The sequence below is a fragment of the Diadema setosum genome, chromosome 11 (genome assembly GCF_964275005.1).
Source record: "Diadema setosum chromosome 11, eeDiaSeto1, whole genome shotgun sequence".
In the NCBI taxonomy this organism is placed as follows: Eukaryota; Metazoa; Echinodermata; class Echinoidea; order Diadematoida; family Diadematidae; genus Diadema; species Diadema setosum.
In genome coordinates this window covers 23621218-23646500 of record NC_092695.1, presented here as the reverse complement: position 1 = coordinate 23646500, position 25283 = coordinate 23621218, and the positions used below count along the sequence as shown (strand labels likewise).

Sequence of the window (25283 nt, the reverse complement as noted above, 5' to 3'; positions counted from 1 at the left end):
CACACAAAACAGCATTGAAACATGAATTCTTAAGAGCCATGAAATCTGAATTCAGAATGGCAACATAGCAGTCCCCGATGGCATGATGATAATAATAATAATAATAATAATAATAATAATAATAATAATAATAATAATAATAATAACAACAATAATAATAATAATAATAATAATGATAATAATAACAATAATAACAATAATGATCAATACTGCAGTATATCAAACCATCACTTATTAAAATGCAATGAGATCCTCTTTTTTTCTTTGACATACAAATATAAAATTCTGTGTCCTTTGAACATTTCAGGTTAGCTCTTGATTCCGTGATGTTGAGTTTTGTTTCCAAATTTTCACAAGTTCAGTTCAGTTCAGTCCAAATTTATTTCATATTTCCACTTTCTCAATGATGAGATTACAAAATGATTGACAATAAAACAAGAATACAAAATATATACAATCATGTCTTTTGATTGAAGAAGACGAAAAAAAAACATACTTTACACAAATGTATAATCGTATCATATGAAGATGTCACAAGTAAAAATCAGAAATATGATGGGGCCTACATAAAAGCTATACCGCTTGTAAAACTGTAGGTTCCCGAATTCATAGGCATATAATTATATGGAGAACGGATATGTTTATCTTGACCAACTAAAATTATACCAGTACAAAAATCGATATAAAGATAAAAGTAATGAACCACATGGATATCGCTAAAACCAGACTGTATACGGATCTCGCCGTGTTTGAAAAAGAATGCTATACATTTGATGTATCGGTACCATTAAATAACTTGGTGCTGCGGACAAAGACAAAAGACTGGGAGTATAAGAAAAAAAAAAAGGTTGCTAAGAGCTTGGTAGTGTGTATCAACTAAGTAATAGCTGTTTTAATCTGCGTTTGAAGGTGAATAGAGATAAGGAAGAAGTAATATCTTGAGGGAGGTCATTCCAATATCTGGGTCCAGTAAATATAATCGTTTTCTTTGCAAAAGTAGTGCGAGTACGGGGAAGGTGATAATTATAGGCGTCGTTCTGTATAGAGCGATTCCTCATGAACATGTGGATAAAAACAAGTGGTAATTCATTAGTTGTTAGTTTATACATGAAAATTCCGAGATTACAATAAAATCTCCCCCATTTCTCTCTCTCTCTCTCTCTTCTTTCGCTGTTTTAAAATAACAACAACAACAATAAAATAGGTCTGGAATTTTCAGAATTCTGTTTTGATTAAAAAAACAGCTGGTATGGGCAAAATATCCGGTGTGGTTTATGATTCTTATTGCACGCTTTTGAATACGGAGAAGGGAATCTAATGAGTGAATTGCATTTCCCAACGCCAAAATTCCATAATTAAAGTGTGGAGATATTAAAGAAGAATATATACTCTGCAAAATATAAACAGGGAAAAAATGTTTAAGCTTATTCAAACTTCCGATACTTTTGGACAAAATTTTACTAACGAAATTTATGTGATTTTTCCAGGATAATTCTCGTTCAATCCAAAGCCCTAAAAACTTTGTGTTATTGATCTGCTTTGAACATAGATCATTTATTTTGATATCATGTGGGACAACATTCAAAGAATTACTGAATACCATATAATGAGTGTTTTTTTTTTTTCTATATTCAGGGATAATTTGTTCGTATAAACCCAGGATTAATTTCATCATATCAATTAATGTATTAGGGTCTCGATGTGAAAAAAAAAAACAAGTTTGTGTCATCGGCAAAACAAATGAATGACAAAATTTGCGATGATTTTTGAAGATCGTTTATGTATAAAATAAATAAAAGTGGGCCCAAGAGGGAGCCCTGTGGGACTCCACATGAAATAGGTTTTAATTGCGAACCATGGCCGTTGATATTAACAAATTGCTTGCTATCTGTTAAATAACTCTTAAACCATTCTAAGGGCGTCCCGCGGATTCCATAATGACACAGTTTATAAAACAAAATTTCATGATCTATCGTATCGAAAGCTTTAGAAAAATCAAGAAAAACTCCAATTCTATGTTCAAAGTTATCTATAGCATGAGCTACTAGTACCTTGTTTATAAAAGTAAGTAAAGCTTGGGTTGTGTTGTAATGTTTTCTGAAACCAAACTGAGAATCTGATAAGATGTTATGATTTGTGAGAAATTTTAATAATCGCGTGTGAACCAACCTTTCAAGAATTTTAGAGATTGAAGTCAACAAAGAAATTGGTCGGTAGTTATTCATGAAATCTTTCTGTCCCTTCTTAAAGATAGGGACAACTTTTGCGACTTTCAACTTATTGGGGACTTTGCCATTAAATAAAGATTGATTAAGAATGTATGTAAGACGATAATTTTTTTTACGTAACACATTTTTTATTCTGAACTTTTTTATCGTTCAAATTCTTGATGATATCTATAATTTCTTCTTCAACCATAGGTTCAAAAATATTGATTGAGAATTCCTATTACCTAAATACAGTGTATCTATAAAATTCAGTTGATGATTTTGGGATTTTACCGGCAAGATGTGGACCAATACTTGCAAAATAATAATTGAAAAACGAAAACCAGGAGAATGTAACAAAACAAAGAACATGGCGACTACTAAAAGCTGTCTTTCTGTCTTCTTCAGCGACAAATACCGACTACGACTGGTCTGTCTGCTAGGTTTCCCGCGGGCGGCTTCCCGCGGGGTGTCAGTCGTTGAGGACAACGCTTCCCTCCTGAATGCTCTCCTCCTTGCCAATTTGCTGTCGCTTGAAGAACCCCACCTGAATCGCAAAATGATGATAATAATGACAATATTTATGATGATGATGATGATGATAATAATGATAATAATAACACCAATCATAATAATAATAATAATAATGATAATAATGATAATAACAATAACAATAATAATAATATTAATAATAATTATTATTATTACTATTATTATCATCATCATAACAATAAGAAAGATAACAAATCACAACAAATGATAATAGTAATAAGTAAAAAGACACAAAAATGATTCTTCATTAAAATTGAAGTTTGGTACATTCAAGCGTACAGAACGAAACTCTCAAAACGGAGAGAAGAGATCTATGCGACAAATATAGAATCAAAGAAATGATTCATGAAATAGGACCGTAGATATTAAGAAGCAATGCGAGAGAAAAGAGGAACACAAAAGAATGGGAAAACGATAGAGCAGCATATCAGCCATAACTTTGGTTAATGACAGTAATGGGTTGATGTGTATATTGCCATGTTAACGTTTGATTGCATGAATCATTCCCCAAAATATCAAAAGAATATACAGAGAAAGGAACCGCGGTTATTTTCATATTAAGACAACAACAAACTCCCGAGTCACCAGAAGGAGTGAAGCAAGATTTTTTTAAAGGATTTCCCTCAGCGGTTATGAGTGAAAATAGTGGGAGAGATCATGCCGTGGCAGCAGTAGCAGCAGTAGCAGTAGCCTTACAAATCATCCTGAACGAAATATTGCCATTTTCTGGTTGGAAATGTAGATGCATGGACTCTATGTTACTGATGGGAGAAGCAACACTTGCCTTGTATAGAATCAAGTTGGTCACAATCAGCACTGTTACTCCGGCGAGGCAAGCTCCGACCACGGCCCAGAATATGCCCGCCCATCCCAGCTCGACGCCCATCTCTGCTGTGTTGTCGTTGTCCTCTCCCGTGGTCACCACCATCCAGCGGGGTGCGATCCGAGTAGTAGCCTGAGGAAATTTATTTGATTCAATGTAAGAATGATGAATCATGTTGATGCTGACATTTATTATATCCATCCATTCATCCATTCATTTATTCATTCATTCATTCATTCATTCATTCATTCATTCATCATTCATGTATTAGTCCCATTCATTCATTCATTCATTCATTCATTCATTCACTCATTCATTCATTCATTCATTCATTCATTCAGTCATTCATTTATCATTCATTTATTAATCCCATTCATTCATTCATTCATTCATACATACATACATACATACATTCATTCATTCATTCATTCATTCATTCATTCATTCATTCATTCATTCATTCATTCATTCATTTATCAATTTATGTAAAATTCAAATTTAACTCACTTTTGCTGTCGCGGTGATGTTTTCTTGGAGATGTAATCTGTAGGCACTTCCCACGACGTTGAGAGTAGCGTCCGAAGAGAGAGCAAGAGCCCGTGAAGTGGCCGTCTGCAAAGATTTTAAAACATGATGTAACCGTCTGTAAAATGCGTGACGTTAAAGGAAACCAAAACCCAAAGAGCAATGTGGATTCAGTGAAAGCAGTAACATATAAAGAAAATTCAACATGCTTTCACTTTTCTATAGCGTAATGAAAGAGCACTTGACTAACCGCTTTCAGAAAGCAGGGGGAATTTTTACTACACTTAACATTATTTTGTCAGTATCAAGTTGATGGAATGTATGAATTTTCATGAAAAATAGTTTGTTTTTTTTTGTGAAATTCTCTTTATATTTTCTTTATATTATTGTCTACACATGACGTCATGAAGTCTGATAGTCTCCTGATCCAGTGGTTCTAACACCAAAACTTTAAAAATTCATAATTTTTGCATCGATTTTCCTCAAACCTTCACTGATATGTTCTGCTTATGTTGCTGCTTTCTCTCAATCCACATTGCTCTTTGAGTTTGCGTTTCCTTTGTTAGTAGTCGGTGGTTATGATCATTGCAAGGGGGGGGGGGGGTCGTTTGGTACAATCTGCGAAAATGATTTGCCCATAGGTGGCATGCAAAGTATCCGACTGGCACTGACCACACCCTGCTGGTGATTATAAAACTTCACTGTTTACCCTCTTGTTGTTGTTGTTGTTATTGTTGTTGTTGTTGTTGTTGTTGTTGTTGTTTCATTTCATTTCAATTTATTTTCATAAATTTTCTCACATATTTCACAATAAAGTATATTGATACGAAAATTATACAGAACATAATTTAAGATAGAACTTCACCGGAATGTTCAAAAGTTCGTCTTGGTATAAACACAAGGTCTGTATACATGCGAGTTAAACTGAGGTCATAATGCGAAAAATATGATGGGGCCTGCGTAAAAGCAAGCTTGTATAGAGCCGCAGGTCCCGTGATAAAATCAGATTAGGGGAAGTATGAGTACAAATATTTTTTAGACCATACTATAACTGGTTGTTGTCTCTAATCTAAGCATGGACTGGGGGGGGGGGGGGGGGGCTAACCAGAACATTGATACATAATTGACGCTGAAAAAATATATGTGATGAGCGACCCAAGTTTCTCTATGAATGAAACACTGGACAAAATTCATAAGTGATATATATATATATATATTTTTTTTTTTTTGGTTTTTGTATGGAAGCATGATGAAAACAATTAGCTGCTCCTGAGGTAATAAATATACATTTTTTTTTCTTATGTGATACTCACATGAGTAACGTATGAATGCAAAAAAAGCAAAACTTACGTTTATTACCTTTATCAATTACTCTTTTACGAGAGTTACTGAGTTCGATTCCTAAACGATGTGGTGCAATCTTTTGCTATTAAACAAAAGAGGTACACGGCTATTTTTGCCTTAGGTATTAATTTTGACAGGGCTTGCCAAGAGGGCAGTGGTAGTAGGCTTGAGTGACCCGCACCTCGTCATAGTTAATGTTTATTCATGTTTAAATCATACTACGTCACTGAAATTCTATGAAATTCCAATCACATAAAGGAAAAATGCTGAAGATTCCAATAGAACTACAAGTTCAATGATTGATACCAGAAATTTGCAGCTATCGTCGTCAAACGCGAACGATGCGGAATAGTTGTGCGCTAAAAGGAAGGGGCCCGAACCTCGTCACCCCGCGCTCTCTTAGACAAAGCAAGTAAAAGACGTGTGCGGGTGGCCGTGGTGATAATGATAACACGTATTCCTGATATAAATTTCAGATTTTCAAGAAAAAAAAAACTGTTCAGTTTTCACCTTGTCATGAATATGCATTTGTACGAAGTGGGTGTGGCCTGTTCGGACCACGTTGGGAAAAAAGATGGATCCAGACAAGACTGGGACGATGCCGTGTGAAGAATAAAGTTTTGTTACTTTAAGTTTTATATCATTGATGGTGGTGATTTGTTTCGGTGTCAGAATGTGTGACATGTTGTTTGGCCACAAGGATTTCCCTCTCTTCCGTAATAACCTCAATTTCCTTGGTTGTGGTAACCCTGCAAAGTTTCACGCGTACTAAACATAGACGCAGGCGTCTTTTTTTTTTTTTTTTTTTTTTTTTTTTTTGTTCAGTGCGCTTGTAGCAATTTTACGCAGGGTGACGATAATAGGGCCCCTGACGAGGTGCGGGTACGGTCACACAGGAAATAAGATCTGAAATCATACAAGTTGAACTTATAACTATTCGTCAAACAAAGCGTTTGATTATATATACAGTCAGGATAACGAAAAGTTATATTTTATGGAATTCTTGGGACTCAGCACTGTGTTTCCTAAAAACATCGTTTTACTCTTACGGTGCGCAGAGCGTCGACCAGCAATCTTGACGTCACAATGATAGATGCTGTATCTCTCTCGAATGTCTTTCTCGTGCCCAACAACGGGATCGTACACACAACCGAGTAACAGTCCACCTCCGACCCGAGACAGTCCACGACTTCAAAGTCTTCCATTCCAAGCGTTTCCAAGTCATTAGTCGTGACGTTTGCCGCAGAGTCCTGGCTGCGTCGTCGTCGTCGTCGAGCCGGTTGACGGGTGATTCTGTAGTAGGGGGTGGTGCTTGACTGTCCCTTCGTGGTCGACACTGCAGCCGGCATCGTGGCCGTTATCACTGGTGAAGTTGCGTCCTGATTAAAAAAAAAAGAGTATCACGCTTGCATTTTTTTTTTGTGATACAAAAGTGAAAAACAAAACAAAAAAATGCTGTTCGATACTCTTCTGTGTATGTGTGTTTACGTGTGTGTGTGTATTGTGTGTAAAACCAAAGAAGAGATTTTTTTAATGACCCTAACTATAATGTACTTTCATACAAAATGAAACAGAGAAAGAAAAAAAAAGTTTATTATGAAAATTAGGAAGAACAAAGAGAGAAAGAGAAAGAGAAGTAGAGAATGAGTAAGAGATTGAGAGAAAGATGGAGAGAGGGAAAGAGAGAGGGAGGAGGAAGGGGTGGAGGATAATCTTTATAGATGAATTGGTTAACGGTAAGTATAAGTTCTGGCAATAATGGTAACGAAATGAATGTATTGAAATGGAAGCTACATGCAGCATTATCGTTTTCACTGGTATTACACATACAACTTTATAACTGACCGTAGTCCATGTCGAAGCTGTCTGTGTGGGCTCGATAAAAGTAATGTTGCACGGCTCCCCTCCTTCGACTTCTGCACTTTCTAGCACCATCAGCTGACTTTTAGGGTCAAAGGTCGAGTGTGGTAAGCGTATCGTCACTTCCGTTTCCCCAAGCTTACTGGGTCCTTCATTCAAAATCTTATTGATGATAAGACATTGCACAAATACATTGTACATAGGTTTCATGATGCGGAGAGATCAAAGAAAACCAAAGCAAAGTTGTTGGGTGTGTATTTATTTATTCATTTATTTACTTCTTTATTTATTTATTTTATATATTTATATTTTTTCGAAGGGTGGGGATGGGGGGGGGGGCATTTCCTCCCCGGAAAAAGCAAATTCTCAGTCACACTGTCACTTGAGTAGCCGCATCGAAATTATTATGTCATCTGTTGAGGCATGGCAATTTAGAGTATATCCTTGTACAATGCATGTTGACAAGTATGCCCCTTCTGACCCGAGAGCGTATAGTGTATTCTTGACTATACTTCATGATTTGGTTCATATACCAGTGACAGGCCTTCTGACAGAACATATCTAAATATGAAGAGTCTTATACTCTGGGTGTGTAATGCCAAAGTGGTATCAGCCATGATATCTGTTACTCCATAAACTCCTCGAGGATTCCACTGCAGAAATTATCATCTTTTCATCATTTAGACTGGTCATGTCAATTTCACGGCTTATGTCATATCATTCAGAAAGATTAACAATGTAGGTGACACAAGTTATATTCTATACATCTATTCAAAATTTTACAAAAAAAAAATCACAAATGTTTACGTATTATGAGCCAAAAGCAGGAACTCGAATCTTTTAAAGCACGTTGCCAGTTTCTGCATCAATTACAGCTCTATAGCAACTGAAGCTCTAACTTAAACCGAAACACGGCAGTTACATATGAAAATGGAAGGGCTCATACAAAGGGATTTTTTAAAGATTCTGCCATGAAGTGCTAACAATGAATAGTAAAGTGATAATGCAACATTGCATCATTAAGCTGTACAAATGTAATACATGCGATCTGAAAGGGTTTAACCCACCTCATACCGATGGGTGATGAGAGGGATGTCGCCCTCTTCCGACGGTGCGGTACGATTGCTGCCTGGTGGCACTTTTTCATAGAAGACAAATTCAGTCTGTGATACCCTGTATCACGTGAAGACAGTGTGAGATAAGTGTAAACAAAGCTCTTGGAATCTATCACGCAAAACCTTCAACCATTCCAAGAAATATAGAGAAAATAGGAAGTAGTTTTCTGCACAGCCTTTTTTAAATGTAGGATTTTATAAGTTTAGTGTTGAACGGCTTCACAGTATGTAACAGAGGATGAGCTATTCCGTGAGAATTAAACCGATACTACATTCAAATTCAAATCAAAATTCAAATACACACTTTCTTCAACAGAATGGGATGTACAAAGAAATATCACAGTAGTGTCCTATTTTACCGAAATTGTAGCTTATGGAAAATACCTTTTTTTTTTTCTCTCTCTCATATAGACATGCGAGGATAACGTCCATACTGTGGCAAGGTTTTCCTTGAATGTGTCAAAGGTTTTTCTTGAGTGTACCAATTACATGATGCTCTTAGGCATTCAATTGAAAATTGAAACTGACACTATACTTGCAACAATACTCACCCCTGTAAAACAATATTCGACCGTGTTGATACCTCGACCTCAACGGTAGCAATGTTATCGGCCTGGGTGTCGGGTAAATCCGTGTGCGCGCTACCAAAAGAGAGTAAAGTGTTGATACGATCATCAAGTTATACCAGCAATTTTGTGACATCTTATCGAATATCGGTACATAACTATATTATATGACTGGGTAAATGCTTTCCTGAACGGTATTCCATTACAAACGCCATATAAATCTTATTGTAATTTGAAACAAATTCGAGCTCCTTTGTCTCAGTGGGTTTTTTTTTCCTGCGATATTATATACAGGTAGTCACATTAGTTGGGAATCAGACAGAACATAAACAGTCTGTCTTATTATCATAGACTTACTTTGTGCTCTACCCTGTAAAATCATACGCGAAAGCAATGCAATTATTGTTCCTGTTGGTTTCTACAAACGTAAACATTCACTGTTTACTTAACTGCAGCGCGTTTAAAGTACGAGTATGAAAACCACAACATTCCATTCGGGACAAATTTACGGGAAGCATGCATCAGTGCACTGATCTCTATAGGGAATAGAGATCAGTAACGGGAACAGAATCATTTGTGCTGACTTTGGAAACCATGACACATTGTACTCCACATCTTCAGTAAGTGTACAAAGTGTCAGCTGAATGCAAAGTCAACACTTTATATATTCCAAGAAAACAGAGACAGTCAACAACCTACCTGGAAACGTCAATCTGGAAGGAGATATTGCTCCGATCGCCGCTGACAGAATCAGTGGCAAATTGTAGCTCCAGCACGATCTACACTTGACAGAAACACAGAAAAAATAAATGATAATTAGGATAAAAAAGGGGGGTGAAAGTAAATGAACGTATTATTTTAACGAGGCCATTTACCAGGAAGATTCAGGGGTATTGTGACACCTAAAGAAAACACACACAAACAAACAAACAAATTGGAAAACGCCGTAATGATGACACCAATCATCATTCTCGTGAGTTTCGTATCTCACTGAAATGGAATTGGTGAATATACACATTAAGAAATACAGGTTCAAATTTGACCCCAAAATTGTCGCTATACAACCACCCTGTAGGGTGCAACTTTGCACCCCAATAAGCAATTTGCACCCTTAGAGGTGCAATACGCTGAATTTTTAACCTGAAGGGGTGCGAAATTGCACTCTCAGTTTTGTGCTAATCAAGGGTGCAAACATGCACCATAAACATTAATACAATGTGAATTGAAAATTTGGACCACTATAGTACCAAAGTTTTACTCGTAAGATCAAACTTACACTGTGATGGATATGTCTGCATCTTTGTAGGTATGAATATAAATATTAAGAGATTTAATTTTCTACTTGCATAATAAAAGGTGCAATTGTGCACCCCAGGGTACTGCTATAGGGACAAATAGGGTGCAAATTTGAACCTTTATTTTTTAGTGTGTAGATGATTCAATGAATGAACAAAATCAAACAATGTGTCACTGACATCATTGATAGTTAATAAGTTATATCAATGAATACAACATAATACACTGCAGCGTTTGCAACCGCCCAATGAATACAACATAATACACTGCAGCGTTTGCAACCGCCATAATAGTTCATCTTATGTGCGTGGCTGATCCACTATCGTGCACAAAGTCACTGAACTAGACTAGAAATTAAATATACCAGCGAAATATACTCTGAGAATTTAATGCAAATAAAAATGTGTATTCAGACTATATGGAGTTACGAATGATAAACATTTCGAAAAACATAGCATTTGATATATATATTTTTTAACGCAATTCGAGGCTATTTCTTTCACAAAGTTTTGCCTTATCGTTGTAGCTGCAGAAACTTCTGCTTGTTATTCCGTTACTCAAATTTACTCATTACTCTTATAAGATAATTCTCATCATATGAATTATATCTGTGCCAAAATATGGTTTTCACTGTCTTTCAATTTTCCTCTTTGTAGTTGAAACATTTGAGTCATGTTTTCCTTCTTGATGTGAAGAGTATATTCGAGAAATGAGCAACGATCAATGGTTATTGTGGAAGTAACTGAAACTCTACTTTTTTGATGGAGCAGTGTTCAGATCATCCATGTGTTCTCTTGTATAGATTTGTAAAGCATCAGGTTTCCCGTGATTTTTAGATAATCAACGGCGATTTCAATTACAATTCATACATCTACTGTTCATGGACAGACACAATATGCCATCTGAATATCAAATGCAATATCTTAAATCAGGGTTTATAGTGGAAATGACGCTGTTTCCACATCTCGCCTCCTTTTATATATCCATTGGTACCAGCAGTTAAAGGCACTATTTACCATTTGCAGCTTCAGTTCTTCAAAAGAGTTTCGAGATGTGAGTTAGAGATAGACACAGCTAATATATATATATATATATATATATATATATATATATATATATATATATATATATATATATAATCATTATAATCAATATTAAGTGTTGTCAAATATAGAAAATGTGAACAATAGTTACGATAAAATTGTTTCTAGAATAATTCGTGTCTACCGTTATGGTTTATTGAGGAAAATAGTGATTTCTCCTCATGTTTTAGACTTTATAATGCGAAATGTGGTAAGATATTTTGTGATACAACTGATCTACAGTCATATGCATCAAAATGTGATAACTCGAACATTTTTTAAATCACTGCTTCCAATGGTAAACAATACCTTTAAGGTCACAGGACAATGAAGATTGTGCACTCACCATTTCACCTGCTTTCATGGGATTCCCCAGAAGACAGGAGAATTTCCCAGACTTCGAAGCATGGTCCTTGGTACACGTCACGTGCTCCTCATTCTGTAGTTCGAAGAGTTTGAAACGAAACAGGTAACCGGCAATTATCCAAACGAACAAGGAAGTAAATACAGTGAGAGAATGTATGAGGACAAAGAGGAAGATAGTGAGAGACAGGGAGAGAGAGAGAGGGGGAAGAGAGAGAGAGAGAGAGAGAGGGAGAGAGAAAAGAGAGGAGGCAGTTATCTAATTACTGTAATAGTAAAACTGTAATGGTAAAAGACAGAGGTTATTCGGTTTTACTTTCGTGAACTGCACTTAGCGTTTGCATTGTTCGCTTCTGTCTACAGTGTAGTTCATGCGCGGAGTCTACGATTTCGAATCGGCAAAAAAGCAGAGCTATCGACTGATCGAAGGACAATGATATTCATGCGAGTGTGTGTGCATGCTTACAATAATATGCAGACCTATTTTGCATAATTATCAATTTTACTGGTGAACACGAGTGTGTAGGCCAAAATATGTCAAAACCATCGTCTCTGCAACTGTCGGCTGTGGTCTTCCGAAATTAATGCACTCCTTTCGCATGAGAAGAAAAAAGTGTAAGTCGCAAACATGTCTTCATCTACTACAAATCCCATATGAGCAAATCTTAAGCCACCAGGGCCCAATTTCATAAAAGATATTAGAATATACAACTCTTGCTGAAATGACAACTTCCCACAGCAACAGCCAATCAGGAAGCTGGATTCTTGTCGTTACCACGACAATTGCCATTCCAGCAAGAGTTGCTATAATAACAACTTTTTTTTTTCCCCAATGAAATGAGGTCCAGATCCTTACATCTGTACGCTGTACAGCTCGTGTGAAGAAGAAGTCACGTGGTTCTGTCAAGTTCAGCACCGACTCGTACGCATCCTCCCCATTGTTTGAAATGATTGTCCTGATGACCACAGCGCCCTCTGCGCCAACGATCAGAGGCGCCTGAGAACTGATGGGACAGTAACCAATACAGTGTTAATTCATTAACAAGTCAAGTTTATTGCACATAGCCATATATCGCAGAAGGAGCATTAAAGACAGAATTCAAACACACTGATACACACATAAACAAACGGGTTGATCTGGACTACCACATGGGGAGCATGGGGAGTTCTGAATTGGAATATCCTATTTCTGAGGCATCAATAGTTGCAGGTAAAGATAAAGATAAAGAACATGGATTTAGCAGCACAATAAGAGTGTGAGTAAATGCGGCTATATTCTTATGATTAATATTAGCATTAGGTCACACTAGCACATCTAACTATCTAAAGAAATAGTTATCATACTGCTATCCTCACTGTTGATATAACTGCAATTTAATGTGCACTTTAGTATATTTACTATATCACTATCACTCAATTCTATTTCAAATTCCATCATCGTTTACAATGTCAGTTCTAGTTGTCTGTGTGATTCTCCTCTTGTTCTCTTTTGCCTGGACAGATTACGCAAAAAAAAAAACAAAAAAAAAATGGATGTGCTCAACAACCAGGCCACAACCCGTTCGGAGAACTGGATGGGAATTGATGGGTGGAGTGTAGTGACTCGAGAAGAAGAGGAAGTTAGCTCTATGTTGACAAAGCTACTTGTTTCACACCCAAAGTAGATAATATGCACATTACAGTTATACGATATGCTCACACCCATCACTTGAAAAGTAATAACTTAAAGAGGAAAAAACCCTGCAAGATGATTGTTAAAAACAAGCATAGGGAATAAAATTGGTCATAATGAACTGTCTACGGGTATAGCAATCAAAGTGATTAACCCTTGACTTGTAATACTTTCAGTATAAAATCGGACACAGACATCATTCAATGGAAACCAGTAAAAGTCTCGAATAATATATTCTTGCTAATAGCCTTGAGATAGAGGCACTTACACAGGGGTAGCAGAGATAGAAAGATCCGGCACGCACACCGTCCCGTTGCAATCTCGAAGAATTGGGACCTGTTCAGGCACGATTTTGAACACAAACACAGCAGAACAACGTCGCATATTAGCTCATAACTATACATGGCAAACGTTCTTGTGGGTCAGTAGTAGTGGCAATTCGAGTGGCATCAATCACTGAGATCTATCGTGAAAATACCTTGCAATAGTACCCCTAAATGTTCAGTCATCACGCTTCAATTTGTTGATAAAATGATACGCGAGTTCTAGCCAGGCGTAGATGATTGTAAAAGGCGTAGATGTAAAAATTGTGCAAAATATGCCATTAGACTATTTATATGCTGTACCCACGTTGGTCATGTAGGAACCTATACATATTCATTGAGATCACCAGTGATGATGATTATAGATTGTGCTCAAAACAGAATGCTCATTTATTTATTCAAAATGTATAACAATATCCAATATACGTGCATTCATTATTTTGAGAGGAAATTAGCGTATCCAGGTTTCCCAGATGCGGAATATCAAATTAAGATCGCTCATTGATCGTTTTCTTACCGATAGTTTTCGATAGTATCGTGTGCCTGCGTTCAAAATTGGAGGCAAAATGCTGCCGTTACCACCGTCGCTTGGGTCGCTTGCTATATCGTAGTCGAATTTTACCTTGATTGGTTGCAGCTTTTGGCGAATGGAGTTCTGAAAATAAGTATGAAACGTACGTGCATTATTATGGGAAAAACAACATGCTTCTTTTATTCCTTTCTTGGGATACAGCATGAAAGCAATCAGTCGACCGTGACGGTACGATTTAAATGTAAAATGTTGTTTTTATAGATATGATACAATGCATGGAGTTAAACCAGGGGCGGATCCAGGAATTCCGTAAAGAGGGGGCGTGTTTACAAAATTAAAGGGGGGCGCACGCACCCTTTCCCCCATTTTTTTCTTTTTCTTTCTTTTGTTTCAACAAAAAATAAAGGGGGGGGGCTTGCGCCGGTTGCGGTCCTCCCTGGATCCGCCCCCGGTTAAACTATTAAATGAGTGCTTTTATATTCCACTGAAAATAATTTTAAGTACTTAGAAACTGTTGAAATTATTGAGTCTAAAAGAACAGGATAGTACGTTATGTATTAATTGACAAAGAAACATTATGCAAACATAACATACAACATCTTAAAATCGGAACGGCGGGCTTATTGAATCATTGCTCGTTTGCAATGGCACATGTCTGACAAAGAGCTTTGGTATTCTGCTAGCAAATACAAATGTTTTCCCACCACATCCTTACCTCCCTTTTAATAAAAAAAGAAAAAGAAAAAAAATGCTTGGATGATAATGAAACAGCTGAAGAACAACGAACTTTTTGTGTCCATTTAACACTCCGCGGGTGGAATTTTCATATTTTACCACCGTATTAACCGGAACGCTTTCCGGAGAGCCTACCCAAACAACACGGCGGAAGTATAAGCGACTCATACTTACAAGGACGTAGGCCGTGTAGGATATACACGAGCGTACATCTCTTGTCAACGTCACCGTTTCACGCAGGATGGCCGAATCTTCCCCGTCCGGGATAAGGAAGACGGCCCTTGGATGCTGTCGGCGGAAATCGCAGGTGAGTGTGCAGGAAAAATCTGGGAGAAGTATATGAAAAGCTCGAATTACACCGTATCAAGTCCGAGAGAAAATTCTCTATTTTTTATTATTTGATCGTTTGTGTCTGCGTGGGAGTGTGTGTATAAAATAATGCGTGTATGTTCTTTTTGTGTGTATGTATGTGTGTATTCGTTTCCTCTGTTCTGTCAGCCCATCAGAGTTCAGGAAGATGTATTCACGGTCACTATTTATTCGCTCCTCAAACGGCATTCCCAATACTTGCAATATGAAGCTTGGAAGTTGACACCCCTGCTGGCAGTTGTTGTTGGTTTTTTTTTCAACCAATCCCCCCCAAAAAGAGAATAAATTTATTGATTTTTCTGTTCATTTCATTGACATTTGAAGCATGTGAAAGGGCAGTGATATACACTGCAAAAACGTCGGTGTCAGATTTAACACCATGGGTGTTAAATCTAACACCGATCAAACTTCAATAGAGGACCACACCCACAGGTGTAGAAAATGTATTGTGACGGTGTTAAAAAGTGTTCACCTGGCACTTCGTGGTGTTAATTTGACACTGTGGCTGGTGATATTTTTGACACTGCGCTAGAGTTAATTCAATAATGACACCGCATGGTGTTGATTTGATATTGGTGGTGTTAATTTCAATGTTATAACACCCGTCCAGCTTCAATAGGGGACCACACCAACTGGTGTTACTGTGGTGTAAATGTATTTACACATTTTTTTTTTCAAAAATCAAGTACTTTATCGGAAAATTCTTTATTGTCTTGTTGAAGTTCAAAATTAACAAGAAGTGCAGTAACAAAGAAACTATTCAAAAAACAATTTTGAATTTTGAAATGACACCCGGAGGTGTTAATTTAACACCATGAATGAGCACCGGAAACTTAACACCAGCTCGGTGTTTCATATTTAACACCAGACTTTTTGCAGTGTAGGATGAAGGGCAGAGAGATAAAATCACTCAACATTGTGGTGAGAATTAAAGGGGCATTCCAGACGATTTTCATAATTTCACATCATGTAGTACATAAATCAACAGCTCCATGTGTAGATTTGTGGAATTTATTGTGGTCCTTGAGCAGAGAAAAAATACTTTGAAAAACCTTAAACAAATTACACTGAACAATGATGATGACATAGGGGCCTCACATATTTCAGAAATGTAGCAGTGTAATTCCCATTACAATACTGCCAGTTTGCAAGTTCACCTGTGGATAATGCATGCATGCCTTCTTCTTTTGTTCTGCTTCCTTGAGCCCCAACGTGTGCATTCCTTTAGTGAGGCTGTCATGTCATCATCCTTGTTCATAGTGATTTGTTATAAATTTTGAAAACATTCTTTTTCCTCATCCCAATCACTATAAATTCTGAAACTCTGTACCCGGTTTAACCAATTTATAGTTGTTCATATGTGAAAGTCTGAAAATCATCTGGAGGTCTCCTTTAAGATACCATCTATAACACAACGAAATCTTTGCTTTTCTCCGACCTTGTTCATTCAGTTAATTGACATACAGTAAAACAAAAAACAAAAAATACATGTATTTAATGTTCACGGATTAACCACAATAAATTCATGATTGTTTCCCAGATTGTGGATAAATATAAAATAAAATGAATGAACGCAAAAAACCCCCACAACAAACAAACAAACAAACAAACAAATAAACAAACAAACGAGAAAACAACCTCCACCAAAACAATGTAGATAATAAATGAAATAAAATAAAAAATCCGGACGCTCATGTTCGATATAGTCGTATCAACATGCGTATCAATGCATATCAATAAATGACAACGATTACAAACTGGAACTAAACGTTTTTGTGGGTTTTTTTTTTTCGAAAATTTAATCCAATTACATCATAAAGAGTTTGTCCGTTTTACCTAATATTTCTGGAACTGCGGGTGCAGAGTAATGCAGACACAAGTAGATATTGAAACTGTGGGGTATTTGAATAAGCAGGAACAAGGCAGAACAAAGAAATACTGTCATAAACCATATCGTTGACGACAATATAGACACGTGAAAGCAAGCGCTATGCATGTGAACTGAAATAATTTGAAAAAGAGTGCACATCACGAGTCCGACAGCCACGAGTCATGTAGCCCACGAGCTCGACACTATATAAGCAAATAAGGCCCATGGGTCCGACGGTGGGCAAAAAAAAAAAAAAAGGCCCATGGGTCTGACACTATAGGCAAACACGGCCCATGAGTCCGTCAGTCATTATTTTACTGGATCGTAGTTTTGGTTGAGACCTGATTTCAGGTTTCTAACATTTTTGGTGAGATAATGAGAAACCTCTTATGAAATATGAAAGAGCATGTAATTCCATGAGGAATTCAACGTTTATTTGATAAAAATTGGTTCTGAAATGGCCGAGATATCCAAAACAGAGTGATTCTAATAAAGTGTGGGACCCACCTTTTATTACGATCACTTTGTTTTACTTTGTTTTTGGATGTTTTTTTGCATTCCAAACCCGATGTTCATCAAATAAACTTTGAATTCCTCTTAAAATGGTATGCTCTGTACTATTTCATAAGTGTTTTCTTGGTATCTCGCAAAAAGTTAAAGCCCAATTCTCATCTCCACCAATACTGTATATCCCTTTAAAGTGTTGTATACGTTTGCGTATTAATTTACGCAGTTTGTAGAGCTATTTTTTCATGGCATGTTTTGGTTTATATTGGTTTTCTTGTTCGTTATGCTCTTTATTAATAGGGAGCTTTAGATTTGCTGCGCGGACGTTTGAGACGACGCTTGAGCTGGGCGTTCTCCTCTCCCCTGCGTCGTGCTGAAAAGTAGCTTTAGTACCCTGAGACGCAACGTATAACAAATAAAATGGCGCAACCGTATGATCGGTGCATGAAGTAGCTCTCTACGTCGAGAACTGAGCGGACGTAAAAAATAGCCCAGAATGCGTAAAAACTCAGGCGCGCGAGCTATAAATACATCGCGTCTGATACCCGATTCTGCGCATGCTCAGACCAGGTTTTTTCCCCTCTGAACTAACGTCCACGTCGCGAAAATCTAAAGCTCCCTAATATTAGCCCGATAACATCGAACCCAAGAATCTGTCTCTTGTTCTTTGTTCGTCCCTAAAGCCTCGGTTACACCGGAGCCGAATCAGCTGCGAATCCACCCGAATACACGTATTCGGGTGGATTCGGGAGCATTCTGTTCTACTTTCCCGAATGGGCGAAAATTTGGGAGGGATTCTGGAACATTCGTGGAAGGATACGGCTCATTTTGAAATGTTCAAAACCAGCCGAATACCCTCAAAACTACTCCCAAATGTGGCCCCAACAAATTTCATTCAGGCCACATTCGGGATGTATTCGGGTGGAATTCGGTTGGATTCGGGAGGCATTCGGGGCATTCTGGGCAGATTCGGGCCTAGTCGTATCATTAGGGGGGGGGGGGGGGGGGGGGTAACCGCCCGAATCATCTCGCCAAATAGACCCGAATATCACGAATAGAGCCGAATCTGCCCATAATGCCCCGAATACCTGCCCGAATCCATCCGAATCGTTATCCCAACATGCGATTAATACAGAGCAATAGAAGAGTATGCCACATTATTATAAGTCAAACTGTAATTAAGTCAGGTATATTCGACGTCTAGCGGTAATATCCGTTGTAGACAGACAAAATACTGATGACGTTTACAAAGTATAAAACAATATTGATACTTTTTTTTTAAAGGTCAAAGTGATGTAATATAGGCCTAGGTTAGGTAAGAAGTGTCGCTATCAAACATTAAAAAAGTAGATAACTTTCGAGAGAAAATAACATAGTTACTTTTTTTTTTTACCTTGAAACGGCGGAACCGTCGTTGAGGACAAGGTCACGATTCTCGAGGTCAATACCCGCTGACCCGTTCAAGGACATATGGACGCCAAAACTCACCACGGGACGTGACCTGCGTAAATAATTATTGTCATGCAAATTGTTACACAAACACGGCAAGGTGAGAAACCCTTGGGGGCGTTGAGTAAAAACAAATCCCTCTATCAATCACTACGACAAGTAAATGTCATACGGATTATTGGCAGGTTAGTACAAGAAAGAGTGGGGAACATTGAAAAAGATTTGCTTATGTTTTATGATAAACAGCTTCGTTTCTTCATTTTAGGCAGTTATAGTCTCACAGTAAAAATACATTTCTTGCTCATCTTGCATACAATAAAACTAGCAAATAATGACAATTGCAATTGGAATTTAGGGGAAAAATAAGAAAGCTATAGAATTTTAGAATGACACATATTTTCCAGAATAGTAATACTTGTCGCCGTCACATTAAATGGAATATCATCACCTTACAAATTTTTCATTCACTATAGCATCCGAAACTTTCACTAGTTAGGCTTTTTCTCTTTGACACAAGAGCGAGAAGAAAATGGTATTATATAGTTATTCTGCAAATCAAATCGTTCTATTTTTTCACATCTATAGTGATGAGAACCTTGTAAACAAGTTTTAAAGGGTTTTAAAGGATAATTGCCCAATCAATCATCTTTTATGTACTCGCCACTGAGAGTTGTGAGACAATTAATGACATCTTCATTCTTTTTGTCTATTTGCGCAGGATTCCAGATTCATGGAAACAAGTAAATCTTACCTAAATGCTGCTTACTTTCATGGTTTTCTTAATTCTTACGATATTCTTTCATTAGTGGAAAATTGAGCAAAGAAAATGGGATTCCATCGGGGTTCGAACCCGAGACTTCCGGATGCTAGCCCGGTGCTCTACTGACTGAGCTATAGAAAGCCCTAGTTCAGTGTTCGTCCCAGAAACCCTAAATTCTGAATGCTCGAATGGTCAGAAGCTATATAGAAATGTGTTTGTGTGTGACACACACGTACACACTTCTTCCATATCAACTTATAGACATTCATGAAGCTTGTTTTGTTCCTTGACGCCCATTCGTTAGTCCATCTATTGAAGAAACTAAATTATGTCCGGATCACTGATCATTTTTTCTTGTCTTATATTATTTCTGAATTATCTTTAATTACATAATAAAATATCAAATTCTGATTTTATTAATCGTGAGTAAACATGGCAAACGAAAAGTGGAGGACGGAGATTGAGTTTTTCATCAATTTCTTTACCTCAAAACAACAGCAGCGTCGGACTGGTATGAGCCGATGACAAGATCTGACGAGAGAAGCAAGAACGGTTACCAGTGCTGACAGTTTCTGTTTTCAGGTTTTGGCAAGCTGTCCACGATGTAAATTTTACAAACTTTTATACAATGTATGCCATATATACTTTGATGAAACATCCATCAGTAATTGGTTCATTTGACTGTGTTAGAGTATCCCCTTGCACAGTCAAAGTTAACCCGGAGAACAATTGCACTTTATTTCAAGACCTATATATATTTGTAATAGATTTAAAGAAATTACCTTTTTTCCGCAGTCAATTCTTCTCGGATCACACAACACTTCACTCGTTCACACAATGCAAGAATGTTGTTACACAAAAATTATATCAATTGTATTGCTCAGGAATTTCTTGACGTGGGTACCTACCGGGGTACGAATTGTTATCAATATCCATTCCGCTGGCAAGTGCGAACCCAAATGACGTTAGATCCATGCCGAATTGCGAAGGACTAATATGCTGAAATACAAAATTTACAGTTAACATTGATAAATTATTAATAGAGAATTTCATACAGCAATCTGCGCAACAATTCGATCCTATAGATCCACGCATGAAAGTATAATTTCACAATAAAAGAAACATAAACATGTTCACATATTTGAATCTGAATGTGTTTTCCTCCTAAACTACACGATTCTTCTGAGACAAACGCGGTCACAGATTTACAGTCTACGTTCGCTCACTTGAGGAAATTAAAATACCATAGATAAGAACGGAATATGCAGTTTAAAATGTGACAAATAGTAAACTACAGCATTGGTTCCTGCCTTTCTGTCATACAAAATGTGACGAAGATTGCATTTCGTGGCCGCACACGTGAATGGTCACAATATTTTAAAGTGATCCCCCCTTTCTTTTTGTTTTTCTTCATCGACATCTCCTGTAAGTCTCAACTCCGGAGAGATCCTTCACTACGTTTCCAATACCACACCAGCGAGTCAAATACCATAGAACAGCATGGCTCATAGTCTATCATCTGCCAAGATATTGAATGAATTTGACCTTATTACTGTAGTGGTGTTGTTATTTACACATGTAACACATAGTCATGATAGCATTACATAACCGTGATTTTCCTGCGGTACCTTCTCTCCTCTCGTTCTATCTCTCCTTCATTCATCTATTCCCTTCCTATCTTTATACTCTTCTCCCAATGTGTATCTCTTGAATACACCGTGTTTTCCTTGTTCAGCATAACGTGCTTGTCCTTATATATCTCGTTAAAAGTAATGTGTTTTTCAAAACTTTGTTGAGAAAGTGTGTAGATGCTGAGAAGGGATTACGCCGTGTCTGGTAGCCGGATAGTTAATGGCGGAAGCATGGCACGTAATTTACCTGTGTAGCAGTAGGCGACAGTCCCCTCTCTCCCAAGCCCAGATGTATGCTAACCCGTCCTTCCTTTCCATCACCGAAGTACGGAGAAGACACAGCCACGTCTATTTTGACAACGATAAATGATAATACACGGACTAATAATGGCTCGCACATTACTTATGATTTATCATGCCTACGACCCAACATCACATAATAATATTCATACATTTTATTTTTGTATATACAATAACCTGATAATAAAAGGTGGTAAAAGTAATATATTATAAATACAAATGCGTGTGTATGTGTGTATAAGTGAATTAATAAAAAGACATGTTTATCAATGTATCATCGTAATTATTGCCTTAACCTACAAATCATTATGAATTCTTGAAACTCAAAAATACTTCTGATCTGGATGTAGATTAAAGGCCAACTAACTCCTTTTATCTTTTAAGTATGTAAAGAGGTCTCATTATTAGTCTCCGAAGATAAACATCAATTTCCTTTTCGTTTTACATACGTAACTTAATTCACTTATTCTCACTGAATGCATTTTAATGCCTGGAATCTAGTTAAAATGTGACAGATGTCGCTAACTTTGTCTCGCTTCTGACAACTGTTTGCCAAGCTTAGATGATGTAAAGATACAATGCATTGGACGTGAACGCATCATTTATGAACATTTTTCAGATCTATCGTTATGTTGGCGTAATTGTCTGTACAAACGACCAGTAAAGTATCAAGAAAAATTTATAGATGTAAGTTTGGGAACTAAATCTTTACATAGATGAAAAATAAACGAGAATATAGTTATAACGGGAGTGCACAGTATAATAGCTGTCACTGCGGCAGTATGCATACGAGACATACGAGACATACGAGTTATCATTCTATTTCATCGCTATTTCTCGCCTATTGCTCAGATGTATTCTGAATGTAACTTGTGTGCTGTGTTATAACTTATGGTGACAATTTTGTACAAATAGCTGGTGTACTGTTACATACACATGTATCTTACATACGCCTGATACCTGCAATTCGATGTTTAATATGCAGCTTGCAGCACTGCCCCTATTGGATAGAGCCCCTATTGTTAATTTCTATGTCTCTCCATCGCCAGCCTCTATTATGTATCAGAATTGGACGCTTGGGCCCTAGGGCTTTTTACACTTGCAAATTTTTGCTTAGTCCCGTACCAACGGTGGGGCTAAGGGGGCCTTAGCCCCACCGTTGGTACCGGACTTTCCTTAGCCCACTTTCTGTTTACACTTATTTTTGCCAAAGTGGGCTAGCCCCACCGATAATCCCGTACTATCTGGCCCTGCAAAAAAAGCAGGGTTAGCACCGCAATTGCGGTGCAAGCAAGCGAAGTCCGACCCCCCCCCCCCCCCCCCACTGACCAATCAGAAACGAGGTAATCAAGTGCTGCCGGTGCATGCGTGTACTTGTACAGTGCACAGCGTAATCATGAATATTCATGTGGTTTGGAAAGTATGGGACTCAGAAATACGAGTGTAAAAAGGTCAGTTTCTCCTTAGCCCAGGACAAGAGCGAGACAAGTACGGGATTTATTGGCGAGTGTAAAGTGTAAAAAGCTGAAAAAATTGGTACGGGACTAACGATAGTCCTGGGTCAGAGAAAGCACGGGGTTAAGAAACACAAGTGTAAAAAGGGCTTAGTCATAAACTTGACATCCCAAGCACACAACAAAGTTCCCTTTTAAATTGTGTAGTCCCCCGTTGTTTGAACCCAACTTCTGCTGGTAGCCTTGGCGTGATTTGCAATAACCTTGGCTTGGAAAGCCAGCCAAAAAGCCAAGCTGGTCCGTATACTCCTCGAACGCCAGCGTGATAGAATCACCAAGCTCGACCCTCGTACAATTCGTCTTATCCAGTTTAGACAGTTCAAACAGGGACCTCCCTGGTTCAAAGCCTCCAATTGTAGAATTAACTGTCCTACTGTCCTACTATCGTAATGTTCATCTGCTGTTCTTCGATTGCTATACGGCTTTTGTTGAATATTTCGGGAGTGATGAACGCAATAAATGATTCGTTTTGCGAACTTTGCTCCAGAAACAAGTTGGACAGTTGAATGAATTTCTTTTGGAGTGTTTCGTCTTATACGAACTCGACCGAAACTCCTCACTTAGCGAATTGCGTTAAGTGAGGCAGCCACAATAGTATCAAGACTAGCCTTGGTTTCCATCTTGATTGATATCCCCAATGGCGGCAAGGGCAAACCCGAAACGACCACCAGGATACTGTCCTGTTATCGTCTGCTCCACCAGAAAGTCACCCTGCCAAGACAAAAAATAGATCGAGTTTGATACTAGCACTTGTTTACTTTGTATCTTCAATGCACTCCGGAATAATTGTCACACACTCGCTCGACATAATTATCTTAAACAGGGAGATGGAAGCCACCTCCCTAGCTACATGCTACAAGCAATCAAAATGCTTACAAACTCAATGACATCTATTTACCTATTTATCTATCTATCTATTTATTCATTTGAACATATTATTCATACAGGATAAAAAGATCAGCAAAAACCTGTTTTACATAGAAGTCCTGTATGGACATTGCAGTTTCCTGCACAGGGGATTACTGAAAAAAAGGTAGAAAAAACCTAAAAAACAGAAACAAAACAGCAACAACAACAACAACAACAACAACAACAACAACAAACAACACAAAAAACCCCCCAGAGAATTAAACATTTTTCAAACAGATTTAAATTGAATTAAGAATTGAATAAAAAAAAAATGACTCTTGAGTCGAGTTGTTTCTGTTGCAACTGATCGAAAAACTTGCCCTTCATCGAGGTATATAAAAACCGATTATTCATTAACCTGAGTATAATATGATAGCCATATGGTAAAACACCATCCCACCCGAGTATGTATGCCCACTTTCGGTCATTACTTTGTACACAACTTGCAAAACATCATGTGGGTTAGGACCACTTTATTTTACTCTGTTTTTGATATCTCAGCCATTTCAAAACCAATATTCATGAGATAAACTTTGGGAATTGTCTGCTCTTTATCATTTCTTCAGTGGTTTCTAATTATCTCGCAGCAAAGTGAAAAGTTTGATTCCCCACCTCAACCAAAACTATATCATCCCTTTTTTAAGCGCACTCACGTTTCCATCACTGTAGTAAACGAAGATCCTCCCGACTTCCCATCCATCTCTAATCTCTAAAGCCGAGTGCAGGGGTGCCCCAATAATGACGTCATCAAACCTATAGGTCGATGAAGAAACACATTTTGGGAAGGACATAAAATTACTATATGAGTGAGTGTGTCCTTAATATTTTGTGACTTCATTTTTTTTTGTATTATATATTTTATGCTACGTATCCTTTGTTTGAATATCTACTAATTTGTTCGCTGAATTATTCTTAACCCGAGCAAAGACACGGGAAAGAGCGCTCTTTGATTCTTTTTAATATCATTTCTGGAGTCTTT

At 37.5% G+C, this 25283-nt stretch overlaps 1 protein-coding gene and 1 long non-coding RNA gene across 2 annotated transcripts in view; both read right to left on the bottom strand.

Moving 5' to 3' along the window:
* Positions 1-2602: 2602 nt before the first annotated feature.
* LOC140235364 (integrin alpha-PS2-like) overlaps positions 2603-25283 on the bottom strand; it is a 27045-nt gene continuing 4364 nt past the window's right edge. The window contains exons 3-19 of the mRNA XM_072315392.1: positions 24958-25057; positions 24004-24106; positions 21829-21929; positions 20859-20949; positions 20436-20481; positions 19135-19242; positions 17201-17256; positions 15170-15321; positions 14246-14383; positions 13674-13741; positions 12590-12737; positions 11717-11809; positions 9692-9771; positions 9010-9067; positions 4090-4194; positions 3544-3714; positions 2603-2754 (exon numbers count right to left, since the gene is read on the bottom strand). Coding sequence (XP_072171493.1) covers positions 2680-2754; positions 3544-3714; positions 4090-4194; positions 9010-9067; positions 9692-9771; positions 11717-11809; positions 12590-12737; positions 13674-13741; positions 14246-14383; positions 15170-15321; positions 17201-17256; positions 19135-19242; positions 20436-20481; positions 20859-20949; positions 21829-21929; positions 24004-24106; positions 24958-25057 — 1693 coding nt within the window. The 3' untranslated portion in view covers positions 2603-2679. The remainder of the gene's footprint in view (positions 2755-3543; positions 3715-4089; positions 4195-9009; positions 9068-9691; positions 9772-11716; positions 11810-12589; positions 12738-13673; positions 13742-14245; positions 14384-15169; positions 15322-17200; positions 17257-19134; positions 19243-20435; positions 20482-20858; positions 20950-21828; positions 21930-24003; positions 24107-24957; positions 25058-25283) is intronic.
* LOC140235272 (uncharacterized) lies at positions 6742-8443 on the bottom strand. Its single transcript, XR_011901690.1, has 3 exons — positions 8379-8443; positions 7297-7473; positions 6742-6830 (listed from the first exon to the last, which is right to left on the bottom strand). It is a non-coding gene; the product is annotated as an uncharacterized lncRNA (long non-coding RNA).